Raw genomic sequence first — 16,665 nt, 5'->3', positions numbered from 1 at the left:
CTCATTCTGGGCCACAATCTAGCAGTGACGTAGCTAGCTCATCTTTAGTTCTGGTAAGTCATGACTTAGTTTGCGAAAACCTATGTGTTGAGAATGGACTCTCATTGTTCTGGAATTGGTCAACATGAACAATTTAAACTTTCGGGGAAAATCAATTTCCTCCTATTAGTCAAGGCCCATTTCACTTTTCTTGGCCTAACTACATCTCTTACTTTCAGCCAAGAAAATGAGCACCAATGCACCGTAGTGGTTGCTCTCATAGAATGGCGAAAAATAGGAAAAAAGAACATGTAAACTAACCGAACCGATTTATATCTGTCCGAAGAGACCTTTAAAATTACATATCTTAGATAGAACTAACTACTTATTTTTTTAGATGTTTCCACAAGATATTGGTTGATCAAGCAGTCTGTTGAATCAAAGCGTCGAAAGCATAAAAGCAACCCACTGATGGTCATTGAGCCCAAACGGCAGGTGCAACGAAGCGTAAGATTAACTAGTGTACATGTAAGCATTACAAATGTCTTACATGATGTGAGCAACACCATGAAGAAAAAAACTTCAGTAAATGATGCAAAGAAACTTCATGTCCTGGCAGAGTTGGGCAATAATTTTGGAGACCCGCCAAAAAGATCAGAAATGTACGTCTGCAACTCATCTGAACTGTATTTGATGAACTCCCCGTCATGCATCCATATAACAGTTCTGTAAGCCTGAAATACGTTAATTCGACGTTCTTCGCGAAGCTGGGGATCTGGGATTATCCATGCTGTTTGGCTCTTGTAAACCTTCTCAAAAGAAAGATTGAAATCTTTCACCCTTTCCTTGAAGACACGCTTTGATACTGAACGTGTACCCGGAATAAACATTCCCTCATACCTCAATAAATTGAGGATGGGGCGCCATGTAGCTCTCTCGTAGTTCATTGCGTATCCTTGATATTCTGCTACATGTTGTCTGATCCAGTAGTCTCCAAAAAATTGTCTAAGAACCTTTGAAACCATGTAAAATATGTTGTTAATGAGAAAAATGCATCGTAAAGCATCATCTGTATACAACGACGACTTAACATCGAGGTTAGATTTTAAGTTTGAAGCGATCAACTTAAGATGGTAAACCAATGTTGAAGATGGCCCCCCTCGTTTTCTTTTTCCTCAAGAGTATCACCTCTATCAGGAACCCCAAACAGCAGACCAAGGGTATCACTGTAATCACTAGCAAGTATCGCGATGTATTTCATAACATACTTGAATATATCATGTGTACCACCTCCAGTGAATGGTTTAGTTGAGGGGTTCGATCCGATTGCTTTCTCAAATTTTACAACAGTTTCCCTAACAGAATCACCAGATCTCTTTAACAATTCACGAAACACATATCTAACAGAAGAACCTTCCTCCTCCTGCTAAGAACATATTGTCTGGGAGAAGATCCCGCAAGACTTCATACATGTCAAGTTTCAAAAACAGTTTTTCTGGCTCTTGCCCTTCGATATCCATAATGGCTTCACCATATTTCAGCAATTCTAACATTGATACTTAAAATATCTTCGCCAAACAAGTTGGCGCAACTGATTTAAACTCCCCAAAAACCCAATCACAAAGTAGTTTCTCGCGAGCAAGATAGACACTTGTGATCTTCATTGCCCGGTTCCATTTCTTGATCTTGATAATAAAGCTCGTGTCCCGCTTCCCTTCCTTTATCTTACTGATTTCTGTGCCTGCTTCCCCGACGGCAATGCTCAGGTTATCCACTTCAAGCATGAAAAGACACTCAGCTAAAGCATTTTTGCGAGCGTTAATGTAAGCATCACAACATTCCATGTGGAAATGGTTGGTGAACATTGCAGTCACAATTTGATTCAGGTCAGGAATTGCGTACTGATGGACTAAATCTATAGTGTGTTTACCTGAGTATGTACTACTGCTATATCGGGACGATGACTTATCAATCAGATTCTGGTACCCACATCACTAGAATGAAATGACATGCATTCCGGCTCAAAGGGTCGATTCCTGCGAACAAGAATGTGGGAGAACTCTTCTTCAAGCTTTACCATAGCAACCCTTATAACAATTTGAACTCGGTCTAAAAGCTCATCAGCCTTATTCACACCTGCCTCATTTTTTGCATGCAAGTTTCTCAAAATTTCGCCTAGTCTTTGAGCTTCACTAATGGCCTGAAGATATTCAGTAACTGCAACATCTCCAGAATCCCATATCTTAGTCCTAGACGACTCCCATATCATAACCTTTTCTTCAACTGAACCAAAACATTCCTCTAAATCATCACTAACTTCTCTTATACTTTTGTTTCCTGAGGTTGATCCTGTTGTAAACAATGGGTTTCGTGTAGCCAATTTATCTTCCAGGTCTAGATTCGGCATGTTTACAGATTTATGATTCGCCATGGCAGTAGCTAAAGTACTGAAACTGGCCAAATAGAAACTTGAAATTTCTCAAACAAAAACTACAACTGATCTTCGGCATTTCCAATTTAGCAACTCAAACCAACCCACTAGGAGTCTAGGAGAAAATAGAGATAAAATTAAAACAGCAAAGAGAACTCAAGATGTATAGATGTTATCTTCTGTCAGAGCAGCTTGAAAAACCTTCACACATTTGAGAAGCTTCATCAGGTAATACCTCTAAATTCCCTGTCCAGCAAAAATGTAGGTAACACATTGGAGGCTATGCTTATACGCTCAATGAGTTTGTGGTCTTGTCCTTGTCATATTGTCTAGATTTCTCGGGGAGCTAGAAGTGAAGTACATAAAGCTAAAGATACTGCAACTGGTAAAATTGTGGCATTAAAAAAGGTTCGAATTGATAGATTCGATTCCGTGAGTTTATAATCAATTGCTAGACAGCTTATAATCTTGCGCCGGTTGGGTCATCATCCCAATATTATGAAATTGGAAGGTTTGGTAATATCTTGGAAAAATAAGAGGTACTGTAAATTACACCTCGTGTTTGAGTATATGGAACATAGCTTGTCTGATCTGGCTACAAGCCGTGGATCCAAGTTTGCAGAGATTCGGGTATATTTTCACACTATAATTTCAGTCAAGAATTAGTTCTTTACTTTCTTCGCGACTTCTATTAAGGTGTAGTGAATATGGGCAGGTGAAATCATATATGCATCAACTCTTGTCTGGACTTGAACACTGTCACGGCCATGGAGTCTTGCACCGTGGCTCAAATCTCTTACTTGGCAATGGAGGAATACTCAAGATTGCTGGTTTTGGATCTGCTTTAATTTATTCTTTGATCCTAAAAATGGGAAACCTATGAATTGTCGAGTAGCCAGTTTATGGTATAGAGCTCCAGAGCTTATTTTAGGGGCAACAAATTATGGTGTGGGTATTGACCTATGGACCACTGGTTGCCTTCTAGGTGTCTGGACAGCCTATAATGTCCGGGTGCACACAAGTAATTTCTTTCTGCGCCGTTTTTCTCATGCCTAGTGTCGCCTGACATTCTCAACTTTTGGTAGACCTTAACTATTACGGTTTCTCCTCTGTTGTGTTCATTTAGGTGGAGCAATTGCACAAGATTTTCAAGCTGTGTGGATTGAAAAACAATGGTATCTTAAATTTTTCTCATTTCTGTTTTGCAGTTTTTCACAATCAAACCATCCATATGCCAGTAATGGTCTCAAAAGTTGGGCACTTATCGTTCAGCAGCATTTTTCCATCCCATTGGCGCTCATAGTTCTTGACGTTGTTGTAATACAAACTCAACATACGTTAAGCATGTCAGTTGTTGTAATATGACGTTGCAGTAGGATGAGTAAAAAAAAAATTAAATAAATTTTATACCCTTAGTGTTAGTTTAATTCTGAGATGAATAAATCTGTAAATATTTATGAGATTAAGCTAGCTTACAAAAAGATAACCGGTTGGATTGAGAATGCCGGCACCAACAGATTCAAAATTGACTCCACGGGAAATACAACAGTAGCTGGAGTGGCTGCTGGAATCAAATCTTACTCATCTGAACAACTTGTTTTTTGAGCAAAACTGACGGAAAAGAATGCACATGGCCTCAAAAAATGCAGAAACAAAAATGCAAGCGTGGTCGGCAGGATTCGAACCTGCGCGGGCAAAGCCCACATGATTTCTAGTCATGCCCGATAACCACTCCGGCACGACCACTTGTTATGCTCATCAACTTTAACACTAGATTACTGCTGCAGCAGTGAAGCCCGACGATGAAAGAGAACTGCTTTTTAATAAAATGATACTGAAATTGATCGATTTCAATCGATCTGATGGCTATTTTAAAGAAATTAGAACTGTGAATCTGTTTGTTTAATGGTGTTTGACTGAAATCTGTAATCAATTTGATCGATGATCCCAAGTTTGAGCTTAATTCATGAAATTGTGATTTCCAAAAAGCCAATTTCAGTTTCTCTGCACGAACATTGTGACAGACAGACTCACCATTTTTCACCACTAAGGGACTCCTCCCTTTGATCGTCGTCCAATTATATTCTATTCGCAAAAACTTCTCCACTTTGTGACCAAACTTGATATTTCAACACATTGTATTCTATTGGCCTCTACATTTCGGGGAAGCATATTTTATCTTTGCCAATCAAAAAAAAGTAACAGCCAACTATCATATGCATATGCAAATGCAAGCTTGTTGATGCCTCAATGCCCATATAAACGATGCACTGTCAAGACTTCCAAAACTTTTTCGCCATCCTTGTTGAGATTGATGGAAATACTGAAGAAGTTGAACGCCAAACTGCTACTGCTTCATATGGAGGAGTGAGGCAACTTTACCTTTCTGTTTTATGCTTTCTCTTGATGTCCAAGTTTATTGTGGCGCGGTAGTTACATAGAGTTAGGAATCTTGAGTTATGCATGGGTGACTGTCTTTAAAGTTTATCATCTTTCGCTGCGCTGTGCTTGTATCTTTAATTTTTCTTTTTCACAGTCGAACCATCAAGCTCATTACAAAAATTCTTTTCTTTATACTTCTTCTGCTAAATGCTGAGGTTTCCGGGCTGCTCATATATGGAGTACTTCTTCTCATATTAAGAGAGAGTTGAGTGGATCCAGTTTATATGTTGCTTAAATAAATTCCAAAGTCTAAGAATCCATTAATCATCTAACACAAACCCTTCTCGTCATCATAATAATTGTGATTTAGTTCTTATAAAAAACAACATCCATCTAATTTCATAAAAATAAAATAAACTAGTACTGTAATGATAAGTAACCTACAAATAGCAACTAACTGTATGAGTCATCTTCCTCGGCAGCAGGATCTGCAAATGGGTTGGCACCAGTGGTGTCTGCTCCAGCTGATGCATTAGCGAACCTAAATTCACTTCCGAATCCCCTCGACTGCTGCAAGGTCTGTGAAAAAGCCTGGTACGTGCGTATGTCTCCATCACTCACACTCCTCCTTGCAAACTTCATCGACTCCTCAAAGTGAGATGCAGTTATTTCGGGGACTTCATCCTCAACGTCCTCCACCATTGCTTCTGGATTGTCGCTTCTCTTCTTCTCTCTCTCAATATCCTAAAACAATACATGACCAAAATATATCCAACTTGTAAGTAAAAGATTAAGCAGGGAATGGAGGAAAGAACAGAAAAAAGGAAGTAGAATGAGGGATTATACCTTCTCAATGTTCTCTCTGATGGCATACTTGCAAGCACGTTGGCATATTTCTGTAATATCAGCTCCACTAAAGCCTTCAGTGTGCTTAGCAAGGACTTGAATGTCAACATTTTTGGAAACAGGTGATTTCCTGAGGCAGGCCTTGAAGATCTGAAGCCGAGAAGCTTCATCTGGCAATGGAATGTAGATTAATTGATCGAGACGCCCTGGTCTCAGCAATGCAGGATCAATGATGTCTGGCCTGTTTGTGGCACCAATGATAAACACCGTCTTCTTTGCATTCATCCCATCCATCTCAGTTAGAAGCTGATTCAAAACCCTATCAGCAGCACCGCCCGCATCTCCAACGCTACTTCCTCTCTGAGTTGCTATAGAGTCGAGTTCATCGAAGAAGAGGACACAAGGTGCAGATTGTCGGGCTTTGTCAAAAATTTCTCTCACATTAGCTTCACTCTCTCCAAACCACATTGTCAGCAACTCGGGGCCCTTAACACTGATGAAATTAGCTTGGCACTCATTTGCAATGGCCTTTGCCAAAAGTGTTTTCCCACAACCAGGAGGACCATCGAACAGAACTCCCTTTGAAGGAGACATGCCAAACTTCTCGAACTTTTCGGGATGCTCCACCGGGTACTGGACAGTCTCTTGCAGCTCCCTCTTAACAGTTTCAAGCCCACCAACATCCTCCCAACTGACGTTGGGTGCTTCAACAGTTGTTTCGCGCAAAGCAGAAGGATTGCTTGTTCCTAAAGAAGTTTGGAAGTGCTCATTCGTGATGAACATGGAGTTCAGTATTTCCGCATCAATTGATTCATCTTCCAAGTCAATCACATCCATCTTTTCTCTAATGCATTGAAGTGCAGCTTCAGTACACAGAGCTGCAAGATCAGCACCAACATACCCATCAGTATCCTTTGAGACCCTTTCTAATTTGACCTGTAAAGTGGAAAATATAACACAATTTTAGCCTCAATATAGAAGAATATACATTAAAAAAAAAACCTTAAAAGAAAATTGAAGGCCTAGGTATCTGGCTTACATCTTCAGCAAGCTTCATGTTCTTTGTATGGAATCGAAGAACCTCAAGACGCCCAACTTCATCAGGAACACCAATATCGATTTCCCTATCAAATCTTCCAAACCTCCTCAAAGCTGGATCAATGCTATTTGGCCTATTTGTTGCCCCCACAACAATAACATGGGCACGAGATTTTAAGCCATCCATAAGAGTCAGCAGCATAGACACAATTCTTCTCTCAACTTCGCCGTTAGTCTTCTCCCGTTTTGGAGCAATTGAATCTATCTCATCAATGAAAATGATGGATGGTGCATTTTTCTCAGCCTCCGCAAATGCCTTCCTAAGGTTGCTTTCACTCTCCCCAGCCATCTTATACATGATTTCTGGCCCATTAATACAAAAGAAGAAGGCACCGGTTTCATTTGCAACAGCTCTGGCAATCAAAGTTTTACCAGTTCCAGGAGGTCCATAGAGTAAAATCCCCTTTGGTGGCTTAACACCAATTGATTTGAAAAGCTGTGGATGTCTAAGTGGGAGCTCCACCAACTCTCTGATCTGAGCCATCTGCTTTCTCACTCCACCGACATCATCATACCCAACTTCGTCCAATCATTCTTCATCTTCTCTTCTAATTGGCTCCCCTTCACAAAAGATCTCAGTATCAGGAGAAACTACACAGTACTCTGGAGGATCAGTCTCAATAATCTTAAACTCAACACTTCTCATTCCCCCTCTGACAATGAAAAGATCACCTTTCCTAACTGGTCTATATGCATCCAAGAAATATGCTGCAATTACAAATGCAAAATAAAATTAATATCACCTTGTAAAAAACCAATACACCCTTAATATAAAGAATATAGCTGGCCAAATGAAGGTACGGGATCTTACGTTTCAAGTAAGAGTCAAAAAGACTCCCCCCCGTAAGACCTTCGATGGTATCATCCACAGGTAATACGTGTATACGTTTTCCATATTTCACATTGGGGCACTGATGAACTGAAACAATATCACCTAGTTTAACCCTCAGATTTGATCGAACAACCTTATTCATTCTGATCTTTGGTTCCTCACATGAATCATCAGCTATAACAACACAGATGGTCTCTTTCCTTTTCTTTCCCTAAAAAGTTACTAAGTTAGTAATAAAGTGAGAAAGAAAATTAAAACCACAACAAACACATAACAATATTCTCAAGATTCACTGAAGACACAGCGTACTCTAACAAGTCCTGAAGTTCATGAATACTTAATATAACCAAGACATGAAGTTCTTATAATATAGATGCCTAAGCCTGCTTGATCAAACTCAAGCCTAACCATGTGATTTCAGGGTTAAATCAGAACCAAAACTCTTGTAAACATATTTGGAAATCACAACTTTTCTGTACTAACTGATTTAAAAATAAAACTAAAACCTAGTTTTCATGAATATGAAAACTTAGCTCATAAAATCATAAAAAGTACAGACTTCTATGACTTAAAAAGCAACAACAAAAAACAGCAAAACACCGAGATTTCAAGATCAAAACCAATTCAAATAGGTTATCTTAAGCATTATGGTATCACCACGGAAAAGATCCAACTTTTCCATTGTTACGGGATGCATTGTAACCGCAGTATTATCATCGGCAACAGCTTCATCGACGATAAGCCTATTGGCTGCTTTCTTTCTATCAAGAATTGCTGTACTATAATCCCTCTTCGTGCCTTTCCTGTAAATCAAAAACTCAACAATTTAACAAAAACCCCACAAATCTTACTCAGCAAAAATATTCTCAAAATCAAAGATAAAGTGTCTTATGGTGGTTCTGAAGAAGATTCTGCTTGATCAGTCATCTTTTCGTTTTGTGAATAACAAGAGACGTAGTGATTCCTATTTATAACAAGACTTTGTACCTTGTTCGTGAAGAAATATAATTCCATATATCTCGGAAAAATATTCTGAGGTGGGTCCCACTTTCAGTTTAGAGAGTTCAAAGGAGTTCTAACGTTGTTTCTTAGATTCGTGGAACATTCCAGAACCTTCCCTCTCCAAACAGACTCCGTACCAGATTTCATAATTTGAGCTTCCATCCCAGCTCTGAACGTGCCTGGCATTTACTATAACAAAAGCACAATATAAGGGTCTGCTATAAAACAATGTTCTTTAGTGATTTATCCAAATGTGAAATTTTCGCCAAAAGCAGTCATACACCTGCACCCTTGAGTTCTCGGTCAACATTTATCTCTTTAGGCTAATGACTGAGCAGCAGCGGGGGAGACAAAGAAATTGGCCCGACTGAAAGCCACACACATACATAACAGATCAACATCAACAACATACCTAGGCATCAAAATAGATGGTTGAACCTGTATTCTCATGATTGACATAGATGGCCATCATATAACCTCGTGTACATCACTCAACAGGATAAGGCCGGCTTTTAGTTCTAAAGCCAACAGAGTTACTAAACTGTCATTTTCCCAAAATACACCAGAAGAGTCCTGAAACAATGTGTATTGACAAAATGGCAATGAGAAAAGGAAAAGTATCAGAATCATCCTGTAGGTAGGTTCAAAATCATGAACACAAATTTGGATTATGTAAATAGATGTGAGTTTTTTCGATGTATATTGAACAAGAAAGTATACATGTACAATCTGCTCAATTATCAACTAAATTGGCATGCATACGTATTCAACATTGACAAAACAAAGTTAACTGTCTACATAACTAGTGTTGTAATCACAACAAATTGACCATCGAAATACGTAAGTAAAAGGCAAATGTCAAGAGCACTACACCTCATAAGGAGCCTTCCTGGTACTAATGGCATCATTCTCATTAAAAATAGGAATCACGAAATTTTAACAATAAAGTTACATTCTGAAGCTGATATCACCGAAATTTCGATCAGTTACTAGGAGTTGAGGTGAAGTCACGCATAACCGGTAACTCCTTATGTTTTAGAATAGGGAATCATTCAAGGTCTGAAATTTAGTCCTGGATTGAAAAGACTGTAGATGATCAACCTGAGTAAAGAGCGCATCATAGAGAGACATCAGACCACTCGGTCCACCGGCTGCACACTCCTTTCCATCTAGTTCTGCTTGTGGTTTTTGGAGATCAGCAAAGCTGCAAAACAGCGCAACGTATGAGTTCCGCTTCTTTCCTATACACGGACAAGCAAAAGACCCAAACGGTGGTTATAAACAGTAGAAAAAGACACAAAAAGAAAGCTACTAACAGAAGTACTAACCTGTTGTTGAGTAGCTTCCTGTATCTTAGCCTTTGGCGGCCAGCACCACCAACAGCACTTAATGTTACTAAAATTACCTCAAATCCTCGAGTATTCAAGTGTTTAAGCTGCAATCATTACATCCACAAACATAATACCGTAAACTTCATAGGCTTCAAAGCGAATGAACAAGAATATGGCCCAAGCCATTCTACAAGGAAAAACTTAAGAATGATGCTCAATCATACCTGCTCATAAGTGCTCCAAGTTTACCTAATGCCAATCTTCCATCAGCTCGTGTAACAACACCGTTCCAATCTTCATATTTACACCATAAACAACATCAGCAACAATATTCATACAAAATCTAGGCAGTCACCATTGGAGCCAGCATAGGCTGCCTACTATCCTAGTCAAGGAAGGTACAATCTATTAGCATCTAATTAATCTAAGAAAATTATTCATACAAAATCTATGCCTATATTTGTGTATCCTCTCGGACCTATCCACCGTATTTATGCCACACATAGATATTTTTGACTCATCTTTAAGTTCAAAAGTTCTTGAAAACCCCAAATTGTTTCGTTTTTCTATAAAGTTTGCTGCCATTTAACCAAGAGCATGGAGTTCAAGCATCTTACCATCAAGCTCTATCTGGACATTCTCCAACTGCTCATCTGCAGCTGTAAGAGACATCCAAGCTTCATAGCATTCATTAATCTTCAGCTGACACTGGCTAGTCAGCTTATCCATCTTATCCTCGAGCTTGTCTTGCAAATACGTCTAGAAACTGAAAATCACAAAGAAGAACCCAGATTATACCCAACAGGTGAACAATAACAGACATTCTGGATTATAAGAAAGTAGCCTTCCTAAAGTTAGTCCAAAATTATGGAAATGGGTCTAACTGGATAGCACATTTGACTTGAAACACACCTGATAATTTGGGTACTCTAGTATAGAACATTCCGCTAACTACTGAGCTTTCATAAACCCCATTGAAGCTCGTCATTGTCGGCAACATAATGCTGGTTCTCATTGAGCTTAGTCTAGGCCAATTGTCGTCTACATCAAATTATTAGCTTTAATTTCAGCTAGGCATTTCCATGGACAGTTAGAGTTCAAAAGCTATATTCGAGGTGAAACAAAAATACAGACCCCAATGAAACCACGTCTGAAGAGTGAAACAGATTTCAGGAGAGTTACTTATAATTAGAGCTGGCACAAACGTTAATTTCAGAACGAAAGACTCGATGTAAACCACATTTCAGCTGAATTTCTAACTTTGCCTTCTTCCCAAATCCTTGAAGACTGGAGAATTGGGAAGTAGAGGTGAGTATTTTAACATCAGTTTATGTGAATATCGATAGAAAACCCTATGAATTGTCTGGATTTAATCGAAAGAGAGTTTGGTGAAGTATGTGAGGGTGTAAAGGAACGATGGGAAGAAAAAAAAATTGGTGCTGGATTAGCTCGGTGAGGAAATGAGGTTTGCCGGATTAGATCACGCACCCTTGTACAGACCTGTATAGAATCAATGTTCACATGACAAAGGGCGTAGGTCGGTCTTTGTGCTGCTCGACAAGGGCCCTAATTTTTGGGAATATAGAAAAATAATAGTGTGTAAAGTCGGCCAAAATGGGTATGCCCGACCCCCTGCCTGCGTAATCGACAACAGCTTTAACTATCATAAACTATCACTTTGTATAGAATAATATACTGCATCGCACAGAGTGTAAAGCCTAGAAACGGAGAGGAATCCGGATAGAGAATAAAAAGGTTAAATAGAAGTCTGAAATAATTCATTACATTACATGTAGTTCTCCTAGTTGAGGAGTAAATTTTTGAAGGGGACGTTTTATGATGGGGACAAATCATGTCTTGACATGTGTTCTTCAATTAATTGTTTTAACAAATTCTAGTACCAAAAAATATAAAGAATAAAATATCATCAATCAAGATAACCAGTATTTTCACCAAAAATACACTTCTTTTATATATTTGGAAACAAAATTTGATGGAATCAATTTATACCAAAGACACGTGTGAAGACATGATTTATCCCCAATGCCCCCATCAAAGAACGCACCCATTAAATATTTTTCCGAGATAGCAACCTTCACAAGCATATGAAATTTTCCTACGTGTCAAGACATGATGTAAAGGATTTCGAATTCAAGTCTTGAATAAGATGTTGCTGCTATCAATTATTGATTACAACGGAGATGAGAAGATTCGAATATTCAGAGATGGATGTATAGATTCTGCTGGTGGTTGTGAATGATGGGTTAAACTCGATTTGAGTTTGGGTTGCTGCCGTTATGAACAAAGAAGATATGGGTTTGGTTCAGATTTAAGAATGGATCTGGAATTGAAGGTATGGTGAAATTAGGGTTCTAAAATGGAAAATGTGTACGATTTGATAGGTTTGAGGTTGTTTCTGAGATGCAGATAGAAATGGTATTTGATGTATTGTGCTGATTGTTGAAGGTCTTGAGAAGTTAGGGCTTGAATCACAGAATTTGAAGTTGAGAAATGTCCATAAACACAGGGATTGAAGTATTGAACCCAAATTTATTAATGTGAAATCTAGGATTTGATCTATCCAAAGAAGATATTGAACAAAATGAAGGAAGATTAGAGTTCGGGTTTACCTACATTTCACCGATTGGGTTCAATCAGATAGTGTCCATTCCAATTGGTGATGACATACTGGTGCCGGAGAAGAAGAACATGTGGTATTCTTAAACACGTTTAAAGTTTATATTCAGAGAAAGGGTATTTTGGGAAGGTGACAAAGCACATGTACAGTTTTTGCCACGCCTGCACAAGTGCTGAGTCATCTAGCCGAGTCATGGACGGAATTACTAACGGTGAGAGGATTCACTAATTTCAATCTTTTTGGGGAAGAAAAACGCTAATTAACTATCTTTAAAGGGGAGGAACGCAAAATAGCCCTAAAAAGTACTTCCTTCTAGAGTATTATATACTCTAGAATCACAACAGAGATCTTGGGTTAAACCTTAAAACTTATACGCTAACTTGTAATAACAATGCAACTTTCATATGCACCATGGTAGAGAACACCCTGCAGTACCACTGGAAACTCCCAAGCGATCCTCATTACGGACAATCTTTGTCTTAGCTTTCTCCATCTCGGGTTTAAATACTTCGCATCCCAAATAGTTCTCCTACTGTAATACATAGTACCTTCATATGCATCTTTGTAAAGAATATCCTGCAGTATCACTGGAAAACCACCATGTTTCATCACCACTTCGCACTTTTTGTGCGTCATTTTCCTGTGCATGATTGCCATGTACTCTGCAGCTTTATTCATGTCTTCATCAACAGTAATGACAGTAATATCTGTATCAGGTAACTTAACATACAACTTGGAGATTTCTGTAATGAGAGGACGGAACACCTCGAGGAATTCCACATGATCAAAATCAAAACACCTCTTGAGATCTTCCCAGACATCAGGCGAATTAGGAGTATCGTGAACGATATCATCAGCTTTCCACCTAATTAACCTTAGGACTGCCACTGTAGTCTCTGATTGGCAAAGTAGTTCGATATAGTAAGCAACAAGCTTAAAATCTAATACATGTTGTAGACCTCCTCTCACACCTTGGAGTTCGTGATAAAGGAAGGAGACAGGCCCATGGTGAGAAGACAAGGAAGAAGCAACTAGTGGCCTCCCAAAATCATCCCGCAATATAACCCCACATCCTCCATTGCCTCCTTCTGTGTAATAAGCATACACATTAATAGTGTAAACAACCCTTTCTTCATCCTTGGTAACAACGGTCCAGTCGGGATTTCCATCTTTATACCAGAAACTCAACCACTCTTCCTTACTAGGTATCTTCTGATTGCACCTCCGACTCATCATCTTCAACTTTGCACATGTCCCGCCAGAAGACACACCCACACCCGAGTAGGTAGGTATCTTCTTTTTTTTCTGCTCCCAAAAAAGAACTGCCTTTTCACGAAAATCACTGCAACGAAGAAGAAGATGGTAACCAGTGAGCCCAATAAAGAGTTTCCAAGCAAAACAACAATTGTTATACACATAAGTTTGATATTAAATCTAAATAGCAACGAAGAAGATGATAACCAGTGAGCGCAATAAAGAGTTTCCAAGCAAAACAATAATTGTTATATACATATGTGTGATATTAAATCTAAATAGCAAGCGGGAAAGAGTTTCCAAGCAAAACAATAATTGTTATACACATAAGTGTGATATTAAATCTAAATAGCAAGCGGGATGACAGTCACCCATGAAGAAAGAATAAGCAAGTGCTGCATTATCATTACCACCAAATTTAACTAGGAGAGAGCATCCTATCAATAAGGGATGAGTTTGAGATCAATTATCAATACCTCTCCGGCACATAGCTGGAATTTAGGTTTATCGAGTCACTCTCCGGCACATAGCTGGAATTTAGGTTTTTCGAGTCACTTTTGAAGTGTCCTGGAAACAGCTTTGGCATCTTACATATACCTTCTGCCACATCCTCCTCAAACTGTGACTGATGATTTTTCTGCAGCAGATTATTGAGTAAACTCGTTTTCAATAACAATCATATAGAAACTAATGATCAATAAACAGCAAAGAAGTATAAAACTTGGAACTCACAGATGGTAACGAAATGGGTTTGAAACTTTCATCCCCCCACTTGACCTTTCACTAGATTGGCCAACAGTTGTGCTGAAATTAGACGAAGACAAATCAGAAATCGAGGCTCAGAAAAGGTATATCAGATTAACACAAATTGAAATCATATCCACAATAAAAATATACTGAGAAACTTATACACAAACTAAATTGAGTATACCTCATGACTAAAAAGTTGATATAAACCGGCAGGTGAACAGTAAATTTGTACAAACAAGATCCAGACGAGTTAATATATAACCATCGATAAAAGAAAAAAAAAATCAAATATAATCCATCGATCCTTACACAGAAAAAAATAAAACATAGATCGAAACCCAAAATTCAGATCAAGAGAGCAATTTAAACTGGAAACCCTAATTTTCTTCTTCCTTGCAACGAGAGAATCATATCAAAAATACATACCTTCTGTCTTCCAGAGAAACCCTAAGTTCTGCGAAAGCAAATACATACCAAAAGGGAGAAACTAAAGGGACCACCAGTTATAAGGCTTTTCCTTTCCTAAGATAAGATTCTCCGTTAATCGGGCTCGTGCCAATTTATTTAGAATTTATTTAAATTACTAAGCGGAACCCAAATGTTATAGGGGATTTCAGATTTATGTAAAAATTTAGAAATACCCTCAATCATTTTAATTTATTACTCTTCTAACCTCTCATTAACTACTTAATCTAATTGAAAAAAAGAAAAACGGAAAAATAATTGAAAGAAAAAAACGTCGCCCCCTATTCATTCCCCTTCTTCTTCTTTTTATTTTCCTTCTTCTTCTTTTCTTCTTCCATTCGTCGTTTTTCAACGATTAATCGTCGATTCAAAAAAGAAAAATCGTCGTCAATTAAACTCATTCAATAAAACCATAAAACCTAAGGAAAAGCTAGGTCAGTCTTTGTCGAATCCACCTCCTTCTAAAGCAGACAAAACCCACTATTTATTTAAGCGTTTTATTGATTATTCAGTTGGTTTCGAAAATTTTAGGTCTGAAAAACATGTTTTTGAAAATGCTTACCGTTGGAAGTTCTTGTATTCCCAGCCGTAAATAGGTCTCACGGTTGGGATTTATTGTTTTCCCAGCCGTGTATATGTTTTACGGTTAAGATGTTTAAGAATTCCCAGCTGTGTATTGGTGTGACGGTTGGGATATATAAGAACTCAAAACCATAAAATAGTCGATGTGTACGAGATTGAGAAATCTTATCCGCAACAAGTTATTTACGGCTAGGCTAGGCCGTATATTACCATGTGTTCGAATTATTTTTCAGCGGTAGTGTTTACGTCTAGGTATTTCCTGTCCGTAATTCGTTTTCCTAACCGTTAAAAATAGTAACCTAGCCGATTTTATATAACGTCTAGGTTTTCTTATCTGTAATATGAGTAATCAAGACGCATATTATGTTTCCTGGACGTTATTATTTTTACGCCTGGGTCGATTACTAAATATTCCATCCGTTATTTTTGTTGTGTCTGGGACTGTCCATATTTCCTAGACGTTATTGTTTTTACGTCTCGGTAGATTACTAGATATCCCATCCGTGATTTTGTTTTCGTCTGGGATTGTCCATATTTCCTACCTTGTTTGTTATGACGGCTTGGTTGTGTCAAGATTTCCCAGTCGTTTTTACTTATCTACTTTTGGTTTTTGGTCTTGTTTGTCTTTGAACAGAAAAGAAAGGAGGAAGCAAAGATCAATAGAAGTAACACCTTATAGTGATCCGACTCCGCAACCTCGTCACACAAAATCATTGGGTGCAACCTCAAGGAATACAAGTGAAGTTAATACAAGTGAAGTTGGAGTTGGTGGAGGAAGTGAAGGTGTACTTGCTATTACTGGAGGAAATGAAGTTGGAGTTGCTGGAGGAACTGAAGGAAGAGTTGCTGGAGGAAATGAAGGTGGAGTTGCTGAAGGAAATGAAGGTGTACTTGTTACCGGAGGAACTGAAGTTGGCACTTCTAGTGGTGCTGCTATTGATAAAGGTAAATTCGTAGTTGCGAAGGACAAGAAGGAGGGAAAGAGAAGTATCCACCAAAAGAAAGTGCAAGACAAAATCATTGATGCTATGGTGTTTTTACGTCTCAAGAAGAATGAGATACCTTTGAGTAAGCC

At 38.5% G+C, this 16,665-nt stretch overlaps 1 protein-coding gene, 1 non-coding gene and 1 pseudogene across 2 annotated transcripts; all 3 read right to left on the bottom strand.

The window, feature by feature from the left end:
- Positions 1 to 584: 584 nt before the first annotated feature.
- On the bottom strand, positions 585 to 1,532 carry LOC113312132 (exocyst complex component EXO70E2-like). Its single transcript, XM_026560891.1, has 3 exons — positions 1,393 to 1,532; positions 1,168 to 1,334; positions 585 to 1,048 (listed from the first exon to the last, which is right to left on the bottom strand). Exons 1-3 carry the CDS (start codon positions 1,530 to 1,532, stop codon positions 585 to 587), a joined length of 771 nt encoding a protein of 256 aa, XP_026416676.1.
- Positions 1,533 to 4,074: 2,542 nt separating this feature from the next.
- TRNAS-AGA lies at positions 4,075 to 4,156 on the bottom strand. The gene has a single exon. It is a non-coding gene; the product is annotated as a tRNA-Ser (tRNA).
- A 961-nt stretch (positions 4,157 to 5,117) lies between these two features.
- On the bottom strand, positions 5,118 to 14,961 carry LOC113308256 (annotated as a pseudogene).
- Between the last annotated feature and the right edge of the window lie 1,704 nt (positions 14,962 to 16,665).

This window comes from Papaver somniferum, chromosome 9 (assembly GCF_003573695.1).
Source record: "Papaver somniferum cultivar HN1 chromosome 9, ASM357369v1, whole genome shotgun sequence".
NCBI classification, from domain to species: domain Eukaryota; kingdom Viridiplantae; phylum Streptophyta; class Magnoliopsida; order Ranunculales; family Papaveraceae; genus Papaver; species Papaver somniferum.
Note: the sequence above shows the minus strand (reverse complement) of the source record. Positions and strands in the feature narration are given on the sequence as shown.